Raw genomic sequence first — 19,128 nt, forward strand, 5'->3', positions numbered from 1 at the left:
AGAGTATTTTACCTTTATGCCATTCATTAAACTAAAAAAAGAGCATTTGCCATCAAAGAGCATCTGTGTCACACCAGTTATTGCCTTTAAATCAAATGACACAGATCTGCTGTTAAAAAGCCATCCATGATTCAGCACTTTAAGGGCCTCTCTTGTTACGGGACGCTCACTCGCACCGGGATTGAAATGTATTTCTCTCTGAGGACTGTGTTAGATCTCTCTTGATTTGCAGTGTATCATATGTCATTCAGTGAAGAGCACAAAAGCCCACAAAAGATCTTCTGCTTTTCTGTGGCTATAAAGCAACCGTGCCTTCCCAGAGGAATGGTGTGTCAAAAATGAGATCTCTTTAATATCTCTATTGGTTCTCCCAGCAAGCTATGAGATAAATGGGCAGAAAAGGAGTCTGTGGGTGGGACCATTGAATCCTGCTGGAGTAATGCCCAAAAAACACTACAAACAGGAATATTGTAATGGATTTGGATTGGTATGATTTACTCTACTGGTTTCTATTATTTTTTATGCACAGTACAATTTTTGGGGTTCATCTTGGACTAAACTGATCAAAAAAGATCTAGATAGCTACAATTGTAATGATAAAGAGCTTTCCATGTCAGGAATCTCACATGTTGCAGGACTAACCAGGACTTTTATAGTCTCACTTATCTAGAGTTTAATGATGGGTGGCCTGGCTATTTACGGGCGAGTGCTGCTGTTTTGCACTCATTAATGCAATCACATGACACAATTTCACATGCTCTGTCATCTGGCCTATACACCACAGAGCATTGGTGACCCTGCATTAAAACATGGGAAAGTATAAGCAGTTAGCCACACTCCCTCCATCCAGAACATGCGAGTTAGTTTGATGAGTATAATCTTTGAAATTGTAACCATAAACATATTAGTTATGAAGACAGGTTATGTTTAAGCTATTGGATTTCATTTTTCTCTTCATTAGCCTAAAAAAGCAGACAGTTTCTTATTCTTTGTGGCATCTTTGTGTCTGTCTTTCCATCTCTCAATTGAGATCGACTCATTGACCCCCTGCAGTTTAGGGCCGGTCCTTTTCTTTCCCTCCCTCTTTTATTCTTTTCACATACGGTAGCAATGTGAACAAAAGCCTCTCTTAGCTTTGTTCTGGCATTCATAGCACACTTTCACTCTTTTGCACCAAAGTCTCTGCCTTCTTTCTTCGGTGACAATGCAGGGAAAACATATACAAAAACCTCTTTGGATACTGAAGTCTAGCTGGGTCGGTTTTGCAATGCAGGTTCCACAGCCCACATTAAAATAAAATTGAACAAAAATGTAACTTCACACTAAATAAGAAAGTTTAAACATTGCTGTGGACAAAGCCCTTATTAACCCTTAAAGGACACTTCACCCATTTGTATAAAGCTGTGGATAGTTAGAACCCCAGTCATGTTTTTGAATGGTCGTGCTTCATTGCCTCTGTTTCCCCTGAGACAGGAGAAATATGGATTTCAGTGTCGCACTTCCTGCTTTCAATGATGTAAAAATCAGCATTTTGCATCATTGAAAGAAGGAAGTCCTATATCTTTGTAGAGGGGGTGAGACTACAAACACTCCTTTTCTCGGTCAAATAGGCACCAGATTCGAAATTTATGTTACTTTTTGACTACAAATATGATCTACTTTGATCCACGGGTGAAATGCTCCTTTTAATATGTCACGTGCGAATACGGAGAATTTAAATTTTGAACTAGACCCACCCCTATGTCCTTCTTATTGATCAAAAGATCCCTGTTTTAGAATATATTGTATCATAAGATTTGATTGTATGACATTCACAAACTCGCAGATGTTTAAATGAATTGTAAATTCAAGTTGATTAAACTTAAAAAATGTAAGTGCAACAAGATCATGCATTTATCAGTTTTACCAAATTACTTTTTTTACCCGAGAGTTTTACCAGATTCAAAAATTAGAAATATAATACGTGTCAACTGGCCATCAATCAGATGGGAATGGGAAATCATGTTAACAGATGAGGTAAAGTAATCTTCTTTTACAAATGTGGCATTTGATGACATTGTTTTATTTCATTATGTAAGGTTTCATGTAATGTTCAAAACTAAATTGTTAGTCATAGATGTTACACGTCAGTAAAGGCGCTAACAAAGGTTAACGTGGATATTAACGTCATTGACAGGCGCCTGCACTGCCCTGTGTCACTGTTTAGAATGGCAATTTCTCACGGTTTACAAGTAGTTGAAAACATTACAGATATTGATAGTAATCAGCTGGACAAAATATAACACTGGCCTAGTGATTTTTGGATATTTTACTGCAAATATCTTACAAATTACCTAGGGGCTAAACTTTTAAACTTGGTATTTAGATGCATTTTGGTTGATCGGATCACAAGTGGACGAGTGAGACACATTTACGTTTACACCATAGACTAGACTGTAAAAAAAGATGGACGTAGGGTCCGTGACGTCACCCACAGGTTTCTGAAGATCGTTTTTGAAGCAAATAGTAGGCGGTGTCTGTCGTTGCCTTCTTGGCTGCGCGTCATTGCGCATTACTTGCGGATATTCGAAAATGGGTAAAGAGGCGGGACGTGGATGACGCTGAGGTGGCTGATTGCTGAAACCACTCCCATCTAGCTCGACTGTAGTGATAGCAGTGGCTGTTCAACCATCACTCAAGTGGTCATGTCCTTAATTATGACAAACTTTAAGGCTTAATATAATTTAAACGGATGAGTTACAAAAAAATTCACCCCCTCACAGTTGTCATGAAGGGCAAAATTAGCTATATAGACCAAAACAATTTTTGTTTGTAACCATAACTAAAGTTGGCCATTTTAACATGGGGCTCTATGGAAATTGACTCCCGTTTGGAGCCTGCCTCTAGCGGGCATAAATTGCAGTTTAAATCACTTCCGTATTGGCTTCTTCAGAGATTGGAAGGTTGCCCCTCCATTTACACCTGATATTTCTTTAGTCTCTTTTTTCCACTTTTTACTGCTTCTGTTTTGATTACTGAGGGGGTCTGTGGGCGAGTCCCTATGCTTTCGTATAAACGCGAGTGGGAGAAATGACAGGTTTAAATTGACGCAAACTATTATGTCAGAGTCTGCTGCTTGTGTTGTTAATAAACGTGCTGCACATATATTCTCTGATATTTCAGAGCAATTGATGAAATAAGCTCACGCAACTTTCAAACGCTCACAAAATGAAACAAAAATAAAGGATGCGGAGAGCAGCCGCTTTAGTTATATTAGTGATAGTCATGATGAACATTGTGCTCAGTACATTACATTAGATCAATAGGAGTAGGCGGTCTTAGTTGGCTGCTTAAACACATTCGACCACATGCGCGTCTAAGCAGTCTGGTCGAATGTGTTTTCGACTACCTGCTGAATGTGGTCGAAAGTGGACGAGCTGAAAAATGTTAACACCCTGTTTACACTTAGCGTCGTCCACTTGTGATTCGAAGGACCAAAATGCATCTTAATTCCAGGTGTAAACAGGCTACTAGTTACTATGTACTGTATATCACAGTGAAGAACCTATGAAGAGGTGAAATATTACACTTAGTGCAAGTCATGCCATCATGTAGAAATGAAATTTTTGTAAATGCTTAATAAACTGTTGTGGCAGCAACAACAGCAACATTTAGTTTCATGCTTGATTTTGTTTATCAAGCAAAAATAAAAAATCGCAAATGTCTTTAAGCCAGAATGGAGGTAACGATCATTTGCCATCAGGGCTCTAATTGCAATGTTTTAAATCACATTGCTGCAAGTGTTTCAGCTAATATGTTGAGTCAATATGGAAATGGAGCACATTAAGAACAGTGATTAAGTACTGACCACACAATGACCCACAGCTGTGATTGCCTCATCTGTCATGTCATTATTCTCAACTTAATTATCTTGGGAGAGAAAAAAATATCTTCATCCTAAAATGCTTTAATGATCCTTATGAAGGCAGACTCTTTCTGTGCTATCAGCGTGATGTTATCTAGCCGCGCCTCCTCTAGAGCGATATCACAGTTGTCAGTCTAATACTATCCTGGAAACTGAAGCACAATTTCCAGGCAGTAGGATCAATTAGATATAAGCTATTTATTTTGTGTTTCATTTTTGCATACTCATATTCATGTGGGCAGTGCAGTGGCTCCTCAGTGGGTAGTTCTTTCTGTTTGGGGTTTGGATGATCTCCCTGTGTCAGGGTGGGTTTACACCAAAGTCCAAAGACATACAGTTTAAGTGAATTAATTGGAGATGCCCCAAATTGTCTTTCCCCAACTTGTGAAGATTAACCGGTTCTCGCTATGAATATTGCCATAGAAGCTGGCATAAATAAATAAATAAATCAGCATACAGGTATCTCAGTTGTATATATATATATATATATATATATATATATATATATATATATATATATATATATATATATATATATATATATATATATATATATATAATATCAACAGGGTTCCCACGGGTCCTTGAAATCCTTAAAAGTTTGTGAATCTGGGGGGGGGGGGGGGAATTCAAGGCCCTGGGAAGTTTTTGAAAATATACATGCATAGATACAGGTCATTGAAAGTGCTTGAATCTATTTTATGCAAGAAGTTTTCCGGAAAAAAATCCATATTCCCTGTGTAGTGTAGGATAATATCATAAAAATTCTAGACTTTTTAAGCACACGTGCTAAACTGTTCACTTTAAATGCTTATATCTTCTGTATGCGAATGTTGACTCATGCCAAAATGCTTTTTTGCATAGTTGTGTTTGACACATAAAAACGTCTTGGGTTACATATGTAGCTAGCCGTTTCTCAATGTCAAGGAAGGATCCTTGGAAGCCAGAATGTCGAGGATGCTACGTCATCAACGTCCGTCGAAGGACTGTTCCAATTTCAGCCAAGGACTGAGTCCTTCTTTCGAGAAATATCCCATATACAGGAAATGATGCATATGTGTATCCTTCGCGCTCTTCGCGCGCTAAAATCACCCACAATCCTATGCGCGCAGCACCGAAAGCACACCTTTCATTGACGCAATGACATGCACTTGCTAGCCTGTTCCATTCAACTTGTTCTCCGAATGCTTAAGAGGAGCCTCGCCTAGCCTCTCAAGGAAGTGACTTGTAAGGACTAGTCCTGCCAAGGAAGTATCCTTGACATTGAGAAACGGTCACTGTTGTTCCCTGAGAAGGGAACCAGAAGCTAAGTCTCCCTTGCCATACTTCCTGCATCCCTGTAACGCCGTCATTGGCTATATTTCAGATAGCAATATACTTCCTAGCTCCCGCGTCACCCTGTCTTTGTCTTTAAGCCTCACCATTGGTTGAATTTGATATACACATTCAGACGCATTTACCCCTGGAGCCGTCCCCAAAGTGTCACCGCAGTGACGCAGCGCGAGTTCCCTCGAAATGGAACTTTAACAATGTATCTTAAAAGGTAACACGATGTAGCCTTGCTTTCACTTGAAATGTGTCCCCACATTTAGTCCTTGAACTTGAGGGTATTGGACCTGGAAAGTCCTTGAAAGGTCCTTGAATTTGAAGTTAACAAAGGTGTGGGAACCCTGTATCAAGTGTCCTAAAAGCAAACATACAGGTTTGGTGAGAAACTAAAATATAATCTAATATTTGGTGAAAGTCTTGACCTGTGCCTTTCTGTGGGCATTCTCATTTTTGCAACTTTAGGACGTTCACATTACATATTGACCGGAACAATATGGAAATCCACAAAACGCTCTCACACAAAGAGAAGACAATCAGGTCAAAACTAAAAAAAAAAGAGTTTGCATGCCTTCAGAAGGCAAAACGGTAGAATCACGCACATCCAAATTGAATACGGGTGCAGGATCAAATAAATTTATAAGTAACGAAAGAAAGATACGCACACCAAGAAGCTCCCTTTTACATAGTTTATTGGAGTGACGTTTCGGGTCTCTACGACCCTTTTTTCAGAACACACTAAAAATATGGCACGGGTCGTGTAGAGTTATCATTTTTGGATGAACTAACCCTTTCTAGAAAAAGAGAAAAAGTTAGAAACAATATTTATTTATTCTAGGCTGTAATTACCTGACATATCTTGCCACTTATTGTCTTTCACTGAAAGCGATTAGGATAAAAACAGTTAATGGTTGTTTGAAAGCAGGTTGACTTGCTCATTAAGGGGGGATGGGGAGGTGTTGGTTGGTTTAAAAAGCCTCATGGCTCATCTCTGTTGCTCAATCACATGAAGCCTGTCTCTGACAAGGCATTGTTCGCAGTAGAATCACTGATGAATGGGTTTTAGGAAGACAACGCCATGGCCCTATTAACATGTGGCGTTTTGTTTTCTGCTGCGATTCGTCACCCCCTCCCCTGCACGAACACAGACAGTTTCACAAAATGAATCCTTACATACTCGCCGGAAGAAAATCAATAGAGTGATTTAGCCGCGGCTGTAGACTCCAAGGACAATGGGTGAGCGTTTAGCCCTCTGATAGCATCATGGGTAGTACAAGGTGGTATTTACCATGCGCTGGCAACCCTAGTCATCGATTATGGGCCTGGAGTTCAACGTATTCCTCAAATGATCATTTCCACCTAATCCATAACCATCATCATCACTGTTTGTGTTTTGCAAAATGAAGATGATTCTTCATTGATCTATGCGTTGTGTGATTCGGAAAGCGCAAAAACAGCTTTATTAACTGGATGGGTCAACTCTTGGTGTATACTGTACTACAAAGCATACTGTATTTCGTGAATGCCCAACACAATCCGACGGCAATTCATTCTTATTTATTCCACATTCGTATGTTTCTGTACGATTTGCTTTCGGCCTTGTGACGTTGAAGGTAGGGGTGGGGTTTCATTATTGGTTTTTATAAATATATAATAATTAAAATATTTGTAGGATTCACTTTGTAAGAATTTCTAAATAGTGTATGAAGTTGTCAAATTCAGCTGCACCTACAAATTACAGGTACTTGTTTAGTATAACAGTGCCTTCAAGTGCAAAGTGAGGTCTACGAAATTTTTAATTAATTGATGTTTTGAATGTTAGGATCAGGCGGGTTTCTTTACACTTGAATGATGATGCTCTTTTGCTGTATGTAAATTGTGTTTGCGATGCATCACATCTATGCTTTTTCTCTCTTTCATCCTACAGTTCTGCAGATGAGAAGTTTCGCTGGAACAACCAAGGTAATTTCCCTGGCTAAATTTGTCTTCTTGTCTTTAACTCCATTGAACTTCATAAATGTTAAGAGGTGAATGTTGCACGTAGAGCATCTTCTGCTGATTATCCAGCCAGCCATGCATGTCACGGTGAAACATGTTGACTTTTGACTGCATTGATTGTGAAACGACACCCCCTGACTTCTACATCATAAAACACACAGGAGAGACTAAGATTGAAGAGCTGGAATTGTGCGGCGTATAAATGATTCATGAGAGCTCACGCTCATGCCGCACCCTTTAAAATAGCGGTCTCGTGATAAAGCATCTACACCGAACCACATTAAGCATCATTTGTCATTTAATGTGGAAAGCCTGGCTACTTCAAATGAAACACTGTTTAGTATATTAGGGCCCTATAAAATCCGTTTTATTTTTTCCCAAATTCCGTTTTCTCCGTTTTAATTTTTGCAAATTCCGTTTTATCCGTTTTAATTTTTGGCAATTATATTTTTTACCCTTTACTTTTATTTTAGTCATAAAAAGAGTGTGCCTTTTAATGTTAATGATTAAAATGTAAATGATTTGGGGGAAAACTGGATAACAGAATTACTTAATGACTATAAAAGATGCATTTACACACGCACATACACACGCGCGCTCACGCGCACACACACCTCAATTCAATGCATTGTTTTTTTTAGTGTTGTTGCAGGAGGCTACAACAAGGTGTCAACGCAGTGGTGCCTTCAGAAGTGCCTTAAACACATCAATCCAGCGGAACCCGATCCATATTTTATACACAATCGCTTGAAATGCATATAACTTTACAAACATACACAGGATAGTGATCTGACTTAGGACAGCATGAGCATGCAGCTCTTTGGACGTGCGAGCGAAAGAGAGACAGAGAGCGGCGCCATGATGCAGATGATTATATTTTAAATGCGAGGGATAGTTAGTTTGCCTCAGCTCGCTTGAAATGCATAAAACTGAACAAATACATGAGGATTTGTGTTCGCACTTCGGACAGATGCATGAGCGCGTGCACATGAGAGAGGTACAGTGAGACAGACATGGATGAGAGAGTGCATGTATCTTTGCGCTCACCGTGAACAGAGTGTTGACTAAACTTCCAAACTAACAGTTCTCCGGTCACATAAAAGTCATGTGAGACTTGCTCGGAACTAAGTGCTTAGCGTCGAATTTCTTAATTTTTTCGCTGACGAAAGCTGAGTCGTGGAGAGCCGCTTCGCCATGGTTTCAGTGTTTTGGAGGAGGTCTGAAACGACGGGAGGGGGTGTGTCGCCCAGATTTACTTCCCTCGGTCTGCATTTCCCCCAGACAAATGTTCGTCTCCCACACAAAAACATAATTTTATTCAAAATATGTAAAATTCTGCGAAATTCCGCGTTAATACTAGATTCCGTGTTAATCAGCCAATTCCGCGATTCCGTCCGCGATTCCGTGATCGCGGAAATTTTAGGGCCCTAGTATATTTCATAGTAGTAGGAAACTGTTATGGTTGTAGTATTTTAGTTTCGTCTGTGATGAAATTCATAGCTAGCTTTTTTTAGTTGAGAAAATATTGTTGTTATGTTTTATTTTATCTTCTTTGTTCACCCAAAACTGAAAATGTTCTACATCACATGCATCATAAAAGTAATTAAAATGACCCTAGTGGGTTAATATGTTACCTTAAGCGATAGGAGTGTGAGAAAACACACACTTATTTAGCTAAATTGAAACCATTTACTTTATGATTTTGGCAGATGACTATATCCAAAGTGAATTACAGTAGATTCAAGATATACAGTTGTGTTAAAAAATAGCAGTGCAACATCTTTAACCTGATAAACCACTGTTATTAGTAACAGTAATATTTGTGCATTGTAAATTACTTACTTATAGATGCAATAGTGTGATAGAAAAACCATAGACCCATTGTTAATGATATCCACACTGCTTGTTTTGAGTAATTTACTCATTTATTGAAAGTGGCATGATCAAAATAATAGCAGTGTGAAGTTAAATTAGAAAATTTGTGAAAAAACAGCTCTATTTTTTCCTTCATTAAGAAAGAAGGAAAGCAAATGTTTCACCTATTGTTATAAAATATATCTGCAGCTGAATTTCTAAGTAAAATGGACCTTTCCATCATTGCTCAGGAACAACGCAATTTGATTAAAAAGTTGATTTTAGAGGGGTAAAAATATAAATAAATACAGCAAAGTTTAAGATGCTGATTTAAAATGATTTGAATTGCTTTAAAGAGCACCAATTATCCGATTCACGATTTTACATTTCCTTTGGTGTGTAAGTGTGTATTAGTACATGTTAACAAAATTAAACTACCCCAAAGTAAACGATGAAGCGAGTTATCATTTCCAACATAAATTTCTTTTCTTAGACTACAACAAACACACGGATTGCAGGCAACAGTTTATTCCTGGGATTGGTGATGTAGACAAGACCGACATTATCATAATTCCTCCCGCTTGGACTCGCAGCCTCTAAGTTAACTCCTGTTAGCATTGCATTGTGAGCAAATCTTTCAAACATGGTAAGGAGCTTCACATTTCCGGCTGATGTCAGAGGTATTCAGGCCAATCGCAACGTACAGATTGCCTTGCCAATCAGTGACACAGAGCTTTTCAGATTCGTGCGTTTCAGGAAGAGAGTGAAATCTGGAGCTACAAAAATGTACGGTGTTTGCAAAACAATGTGTTTTTTGAAACATAAACCACGCAAACATTGTATTATACCAAATACACAAATTACCAATGTTTTAGCAATGAAATAGGTGCTCTTTAAAATGGCAACAGAAAGCTGAAACATGTTGAAGAAAGCAAGCAACTACTGTTAAAACAGATCGATGAATAGTCAGGATGGCAAAGATTCAGCCTTTCATCACCTCTAGAAAGATCAAAGATGATCTAAAATGATCCGTAAGTACTGTGACAGTCAGAAGACATCTGATTGAAGCTAAGCTGTTTTCAAGAAGCCCCTGTAAAGCATATTGATGAAAAAAGAAATCTGCACATCAACTGGCCCAAAAAAAATGGCGTAACATTTTGTGGTCTGATGAGAGTAAAATTGTTCTTTTGGGGTCTAGTTGTTATCAACAGATCCTCACACGACCCTCGGGTACTGAATTCAAGCAACAGTACACTTACAGTAAAGACAGTTAAACATGGTGATGCAAAAGTTTTGGTATTGGGATGTTTTTCACTGTAATGGGCCTATTTATCGTATACAAGGGAACATGGATCGGTTTAAATACATCATTTATTATTATGTTGCCCTTTACAGAAGAGGAAAGGCCGCTTTAAAATGTGTGTTTCAACCATAGACTGTAAAAAAAGATTGACGTAGTGTCCGTGACGTCACCCATAGGTTTCTGAAGATCGTTTTTGAAGCTTAAAGTAGGCGGTGCCTGCCGTCGCCATCTTGGCCGCCCGTCACCGCGCATGACTCGTGGATATCCGAAAATGGGCAAAGAGGCGGGACGTGGGTGAAGCTGAGGTGACTGGTTGCTGAAACCACTGCCTCTAGTGGCCAGTCGATGAATTGCAGTTTAAGTCACTTCCGTATTGGCTTCATCAGAGAGATCGGAAGGTTGCCCCTCGGTTTCAACAAGAAGCAAGCAAAAGAGCAAAATCTTGGTTCCAGACAAAAAGTATATGGCTATGTAGTGGCTAGCATAATCCAATGATCTCTACCCCATTGAAAACTTGTGGGGTCACATTAAAATTCAGTTTCTGAAGCAAAACTAAAAATTGACAGGAACTGTGGATGCTGGGCTGAAATATCTGTTTCTAGGTGGCAGAAGTTGGTTGACTTGATTTGACATCGATGTGCAGCAGTTATCGACAACAATGCTTATGCAACTAAATATTAGTAATTCAATAGTTTAAAGTAAAGTTAAATCTTAAGAAATGTCTTCAGTTTTAAGTGCCTACAGTAAAAAATGTTGGCACTGCTATTTTTTTAAACAGCTCAATATTCGTTTTCTTTGCTTTAAAATAACAAGACATACTTGATAATTTTGTTAATGCTTTGAATATGTAATGTTTTCAATACATTTAAAATAAGGAAATAAACTCTATTTATAAAATTTTTGCACGTTATTCACTTTTATTAGTAGGCTACACTGCTATTTTTTTTAACACAACTGTATATATTTTTATTAGTATGTGCGTCAACAGGGAAATCAAAAGAAACAAAAACAAGCACAAAATTCAAATTCATTGTTTTTTGTGTGTTTCATGACACTTATGTGTCTGTATGACAACTAGTCCTGAGACACACAAAAATGCAAAATATCTTTTTTTTTTCATTTTTGGGTGAACTACTGTATTTCTTTACTGTGACAGATATCTGCTAGATAGACTTCCCTATTTCTTATCACATGTCTTTCCTTTCATAGATGGACAAAAGGACATAGAGGAGGAGCTCACCACAGGTCTTGAACTTGTGGATTCCTGCATCCGGTCTCTTCAGGAATCTGGTATTCTGGATTCACAGGAATTCACTGCGGGCGAAAGTAAGGACCCTCTTTTAAAAGCTTTAGCTGTACTATGTTTATTGTTGACTCTTGACGCCAAAATGTTAAATGCTCCCTCATTTGCAAATAAGATTTCACAGACAAATGAATCCTTGTTTAGAGTGTCTCCTTAAATGTCCTGCTGCTGCAGAGTTGTGATCTAAAGCTGTAATGATTGACTGTAATCATTGTGAGTGTTCTTACTCAAAATTGAATGTGTAACAGCCCATAATATGAGCTTGCAGGTGTTTCTTTGTTCTTCTAGCTGAAGAGTTGGCCCACACCGGCTCTGTATGTCCTCAAATTCATGAGCAAACGCCTACCTGTATGTTTGTAGCTTTATGCTTGAATCTGGTTTATGTCTTAACCCAATTTTTGTCTGTTTTAGGGTTCAAATAATGTTCATTAAAGCGGAAGTCAACCCTAAAACAACATTATGCTCCAACATTATATTTCATCACATATATGTAGTTGATTATGCTGCCATCAAATGTACTAACTCCATATAAAAAAATTAAAGCTTTTAACTGCTACAGTAATGGTGATTTGACGTGTCGTCAAATCACGGAAGAAAAATGCACGACTACATAATTCTGAACGTTCTAAATGGGGCGAGATCATTGACAGAAGATGATAACGATCTTTGATTGACAGCTGCACAGGATGAGCTACCGTTAGCTTGCTTTGCTCTTGTTCATAATTACAACACCATGAAAATAACTTTCTACGTAGTATGTTTACCGTAGTTACACAAAACAAGCAACAACTAAGCCAAATGATGTTTTAGATATTTTTATCATTTAACATTAGTCCACAGAAAAACTGGGCTGAAAACAGTACTCGAAATCTTCCTGAGGAAAGTGCTGGCTGCATATTAAAATTTTCGAGTAGTCTGTGCTGTGTCAGCTGAGGGTCGCGTTGATGTAAACAATAAAAACTCCCAGTGGCCTGAATTTGTTGTCCTTACATCCACAAACTGCACAGGTTCTAGTCATCTTTTATGGAGGGTTTTGGTGCTCTTCAGAGATGGTAAAAGCGGAGTTACTCTTTGGATGGGTTCGTCTGCCGGCTAACTTCAAGTTGACTTGAGTTGATTTGAGAGGAGGTTGAGCGGTAAAAGAAGTTATTAGGATTGTTCAACTTCATGAAATCGAACAAACCTGAAGCCTGCATTGGTTAGTGCGTGGAGCTAATGACTCAGTTTCGCGCAGTGCATTCTGCACTGTAAAAAAATTCAGTAGAAATTGCAGCTGGGTTGCCGGTAACTTACCGTAGATTTAAATTCATGTTTTTTACTGGCAACATTTTGTTCAAAGTTAAATGAACATTAAACATTTTCAAGTCTTTGTCTTTACAGAGTAAAACTAAAAAAACAGCATCAAGCAAAACATTCTGAGAAACAAAATCTAAAGCAAAAAACAGAAAAAGGTTGATGATGATTTCTGGGTCCCAGAATGCTTTGCATGAGGCTGTTATTGTTTAGTTTTATTCTGTAAAGATAAAAACTTGTTAATATTTAAAATATATTCAACTTTGAACAAACTCTAGCCAGTAAATAACATACATTTAAATCTACGGTAAATTACCGGCAACCCAGCTGCAATAACATAATGTGTGGTTAATTGAGTCCATCAAAGACTGTTACGAAAATTCCGCTTCAACACACTATCAATCAAATAATTGAAATCGTGCAAATTTCTTTTTTTTCTCATGTAAAATGCAAAATGGACATAAATTACCCGCGATAACATGCTAAAATGTCTAGAGTTCAATTCCGAATGATTCCAATAGGAGTTCCGAAACTTCACGTAGCTTTTGTTATTTTGCTTTCTTAACACTAAAAAGAGGTTGAGGTACACCCTACAGATGTTTTGCCAGGTAACCTAATCTAAAAACATCCAAATGAACAAAAGTAACTGCACATTTACCTTTCACATACATACACAAGTAGATGTAGTTTTAAACTACAACATTACATTTACACAGCAGACCCTTATGCAAATTGGTCATGGTTTTATTATAGTAATAAACCTGGTTGGTCACAACTTATATAAGGTGTCATTAACTATTATGTACTTACATAATAAAAGATGTATACGCTGAAATGATTGATTGTTTACATACATACATGTTGTTACATTATACTCACATTTAATGTATCTGCGTTTAATTACACTCTTGACCTTAAACCTAAACCCACCGCTAACCCCAAACCCACCCTGAACTACATGCATGAACGATACATGCAATGTATTGAATGCTTTTTATCTCATGCAAGTTCATGATAGAAGACCCTTAAAGGATTAGTCGATTTTCTAAAAAAATCCAGATAATTAACTCACCACCATGTCATCCAAAATGTTGATGTCTTTTTTTGTTCAGTCGAGAAGAAATTATGTTTTTTTGAGGAAAAAATTCCAGGATTTTTCTCATTTTAATGGACTTCAATGGACCCCAACACCTAACTCAACACTTAACATTTTTTTAAAACAGAGTTTTAAAAGACTCTAAATGATCCCAAACGAGGCATAAGGGTCTTATCTAGTGAAATAATTGTCTTTTTTGACAAGAAAAATAAAAAATATGCACTTGAAACCACAACTTCTCGTCTATCTCCGGTCCTGTGATGCGCCTGCGCGACCTCACGCAATACGTCATCACGTCACGGATGACGAATGCGAAACTCCGCCCAGTGTTTACAAGGGTGGAGAAAGAGGACCGTTAAGACGTTGTTGTATGTGGAATGATAATAATGAATATCTTTGTGTCAGTTTATTGTTTAAAATTGTCCGCAAATGTGAATTTCATATACAGTAGTAACACGTGACCTTTCCACGTCATTACGCAATTACACGAGGTCGAGCTGGCGCTTCACAGGACCGGAGATAGACGAGAAGTTGTGTTTAAAAGTGCATATTTTTTATTTTTCTTGTCAAAAAATGACAATCGTTTTGCTAGATAATACCCTTATGCCTCATTTGGGATTGTTTATAGTCTTTTGAAACTCCATTAAAAAACTGTTAAGTGTTGAGTTAAGTGTTAAGTGTTGGGGTTAATTAAAGTCCATTAAAATGAGAAAAATCCTAGAATGTTTTCCTCAAAAAACATAATTTCTTCTCGACTGAACAAAGAAAGACATCAAAATTTTGGATGACATTGTGGTGAGTAAATTATCTGGAATTATCTATTTTTAAATGGACTAATCTTGTAATATAAAGTGTGGCAATTTGTATTAAAACCATGGTTAATTTAGTAAGAAACTGTTTAACACTTCACATTAGTACAGACCCTTAGTGGTTTTAATGAACCATCTTACAAAACAGATACAGTACCTGGCTGTTGTATATGTTTACTCGACTCTGTTGTGAGGTGGTCAGGTATAAATATAGAAAACTCTGATCAAATATTTATTGGCTCTGATCTGAAATGCAGGTCATGTAGTGTGGAGATAAAACCCCACTTCCCAAACAGATAAGTGACCGCCAGCCACCTGGACATAGATTGTACACCGCACAGGCACTTTATATGACAGCAAATGGACTTTTAAGATGCCCGAGATGCTTGGGTTGAGACTGGAGAAGGACCATAAGTCTGATTATACATTTATGAACACTCGGGTCTCACTGTAAATGTGCCTGTTTGAATCTGATAGTGGATAAAGTGGTCACTGTAGTAAACCCCAGCCATTTTCAATAACCACACTTGGGTTGTTTCTGATATTACTGGGTCATCTGAAATAACCCAGTTATCATCTTCAGTGGCTTTAGTAACTCAGATTTACTATACAGGTATGTGGTTGAGCATGTGAGTAAATGGGATTATAGACTGCAAACCTTTATTGGCATTCTTTTATTTCTATGGCCTGTTATTGTTTTTTAGTACAAAACCAGATGAAAATATAATTGAAGTTTTTGCTAAAATAAGATTAAATCTCGCCACGATCAGACATTTCGTATTGTTTTTTCATCTTACACCATGTTGAGGCTTGTAAAAATACTTTACTTCATTGCTCAGTTAGTACAACCACTTGAAACTGGCATCTCTTCAGAAGATGCAACATTTATCTGTGCTGTCAGACACCGGAGGAAATGTGTTCGTGCGGGAATGAGCTACGCTTTAAAGCAAACTAAACACCATCACGTTTGACTTAGCAGGCCGTCAGAGATGAAACAGAATCTAAATGTCTCTCTTCATGCATACAGCTGATATGTTTCCATATGGTGCAGTTAGAGGACAAGAGTGCAGTGTGAGGAAGAAAAATTTTGATTTCGGTTCGCGCTGAGCCAATTTTTCTGAACGTCTGCTCAATGAATGTCTTCCAGCAGTGATTAACTATGCATGTCTATTCTGACCATTTACTCACTGCGAGGCTTGAAATAATGAGCGGTTAAAAGGGAAGTTAAACAGAGGAAAGGCTGGAGGAAGGTAACAGCATGGTAAAGCAATTAACCATTGTCATAAAGGCTTATGGGAATCATATCCCTAATAAAGAGAAATGTTTAAACTGGCTGCTTTGCTAGACTTACTGAAAGTGGTTTGAACTAATGGAACGAGCTGACAACTGCTCTAAAACTGGGAGACCGGCTAGGACCAGCAAGTCTGCTTAGACTGGTTTAAACTGATATAACAGGGCTTGCAAGATATCAAAAAGCAGTGTTAAAGGTTTACTGATGGGTCTTGGGCTTTGAATCCATCTGACATGGCGCACACGCCTTTGTTTTCAGTCAACTGCACACATAAACTGTAGATGCATGGATGAAGACTAATTGCAATGTATTATGCAAATGTTATGATACATTTTAAAAAGCTGAACGGTCTACCAATAGAAATCAAACCTTTATCTATAAGTTTTTAAAATGTAAGGCTGAAATGATCCCCCAAGCAAAATTCAAGTGCAGTCTGTATGTAAAACAATAATATCAATGTAACGCTGCTTTGCAAACGCAATTAGGATTGCAAATTGTTTCCATTTGCTCACGTGTAGTTTCATTTTTGTCCCTTCACAGGACCAGGCATACTCTCTCAGAGTGCTTTGCAGCTTAATAATCAAGAAGGCGCTTTTCCATATCCAGTTAGTTACCATAGCAACCAGACCCTGGCCCTCGGCGACCTGACGGCCTCCCAGCCTCCTCGAGGTGTTCAGGTGGGAGGAGTCTTACATAGCTACAACCAGGTGGGGATTCATCTATTTGTATTAATGCTGACATTGTTCCTTGTGTTAAGGGCCATTCACACTTTAGCGTTAGCGATAACTGTATAAGCGTTCACAACACTGGATGATAACGATAATGTTAACGTTGTATTAATTCACTATAATAAAGGGATAGTTCACCCAAAAATGAAAACAACGTCATTAATGACTCACCCTCATGTCGTTCCAAACTCGCAAGACCTCCGCTCATCCCCAGAACACAGTTCAAGATGTTCTACATTCAGTCCGAGAGCTTGCTGACCCCTCATTGAAAATCTATGTACGGTACTGTCCATGTCCAGAAAGGCAATAAAAACATCACCAAAGTAGTCCATGCGACACCAGTGGGTCAGTAAGAATGTGTTGAAGCATCGAAAACAAATCCTGGTCCAAAAATAACAAAAACCACGACTCTATTCAGCACCGTCTTCCCTTCCGCGTCTGTTGCGAAGCGCATGCGTGAGACTAAAGTCACGTGACTGCAGTGACACGGCTGACGTGTTATGTGGTGCGCCCCAGCTGTTTTTTTTTTGTACACCAGGGCTTCTTTACAGTCTAAGGAGACGCACGCTGTAAGTTTGAAATAAAAAACTTTGCAAACATGTCTGAGGATAACACGTCCTCCGCATCACTGCAGTCTCGTGCACGCATTTTACAACCGAACCAGAAGAGAAGACAATGCTGAATAAAGTCGTAATTTTTGGACCAAAATGTATTTTCGATGCTTCAGCACATTCTGGCTGGCCCACTGGTGTCGCATGGACTACTTTGATGGTGTTTTTGTTGCCTTTCTGGACATGGACAGTGTGCCGTGCGTGGATTTTCAATGGGGGGTCAACGGGCTCTCGGACTAGATATGGAGCATCTTGAACTGTGTGTTGGGGATGGACGGGGGTCTTGCGAGTTTGGAGCGACATGGGGGTGAGTCATTAATGACATTGTTTTCATTTTTGGGTGAACTATCTCTTTAATTGTGCGCCACATAATTCAAATCTTTTACCTTTACTGGTGGATACCTATTGTTTTCCAGGTATCCACTTTCTTTAAACCATCTTTAAAAAAATTGCCATTTCGGCACTTTAAATTTGAATAATTTTGATTGGCTGTCGATGGTTTATTGTTTATCAGCTGGAAAAAAATTCAGAAACTGATTCCCAACGATATCGTCTTTATTGGTATAGTTGTGGTGAAAACGTAGCTATTCTCTTTAATTTTGAAAGATTTTTAACGATTTTTAAAACTATATTTTTACTTTTTTAATAGTTAAAGTTTTATAAATCATAAATTATTAATTATTTAACAATTCTATATATTTTATGTAATTATAGTTATCATCTATAGTGTGAATGGCCCATTAAACATGTGAATTGATTTTATAAGGAGACCCTTCGTCCCTTTAAAATGTAATTTCGGTCACCATCACTTAGCTCCTAGTCGATTGAACTTCTAGCTCTTTACATGTCACTTACCTCCAGGTGACGTCTAATCGTGTCGCCCAGCTGGCTGCCAGAGAGACAGCCTCCCGGGCCCATTCTCGAGACTCCTTTGACCAGAGTCATGGCAGTGCAATCCGCATGCCTGACGATCAGCCAACAGCCCCTATAAACTATTCCTGCTTCACTCTACCAGCGCAGCGAGTGAGCTCTCCCTTTTCCATGCAGGCTTTGGGCTCCCCTTCCAAACTCCAGAGGCTGGGCTCGGCCTCCGACATGCCCAGCTACGCCACTCTGGCGCGGGTCTCTTCGCCCAAGCAGTCTCCGAGCCGGCTGGCCAAGTCCTACAGCACCAGCTCGCCCATCAACATGGCAGCAGGAGGGTCGTCCTCTTCGCCTTTGCACATGGCCGGGGGACCGGGCAACACCTCCGGCTCATCTCCGTTACACCAGCTAAGCGCTGCGGTGGGAAGCTACGCCACTCTGTCTCCCACCAAGCGCATGCTTCACTCCACTGATCAGTACAAGATCTCTCACGATCTGTATGCCAACGCCACACTCCAGAGGCCTGGCAGTCTGGCAGGTCAGTATGCTTCGCAGGAAATAATGTCTCCGTTTTGCTGCGTCACAATTAGCGCACAGAAGCGATAATGCTGGTAATTTTTCACACTTAGCAATTGTTTGATATCATCAGACAGATGGATCAGGGAAATATTTGACACCATTGTTGTAATGAAAAGTGGTTTCCAAGTATATTTACACTCAAACTCTGTTAACTTATGTAAATTGACTA

At 38.8% G+C, this 19,128-nt stretch overlaps 1 protein-coding gene across 6 annotated transcripts in view; it reads left to right on the forward strand.

Annotated features, from left to right (window-relative positions):
- ctnnd2b (catenin (cadherin-associated protein), delta 2b) overlaps positions 1-19,128 on the forward strand; it is a 125,848-nt gene that overhangs the window by 47,943 nt on the left and 58,777 nt on the right. For 5 of the 6 annotated variants that reach the window (XM_055201992.2, XM_055201993.2, XM_055201994.2 and 2 more), the window contains 4 exons: positions 7,158-7,192; positions 11,595-11,711; positions 16,718-16,884; positions 18,378-18,918. In XM_055201992.2, coding sequence (XP_055057967.2) covers positions 7,158-7,192; positions 11,595-11,711; positions 16,718-16,884; positions 18,378-18,918 — 860 coding nt within the window. The remainder of the gene's footprint in view (positions 1-7,157; positions 7,193-11,594; positions 11,712-16,717; positions 16,885-18,377; positions 18,919-19,128) is intronic. The other variant, XM_055201998.2, reaches the window with a different exon arrangement.

Source organism: Misgurnus anguillicaudatus, chromosome 2 (assembly GCF_027580225.2).
Source record: "Misgurnus anguillicaudatus chromosome 2, ASM2758022v2, whole genome shotgun sequence".
Classification (NCBI taxonomy): domain Eukaryota; kingdom Metazoa; phylum Chordata; class Actinopteri; order Cypriniformes; family Cobitidae; genus Misgurnus; species Misgurnus anguillicaudatus.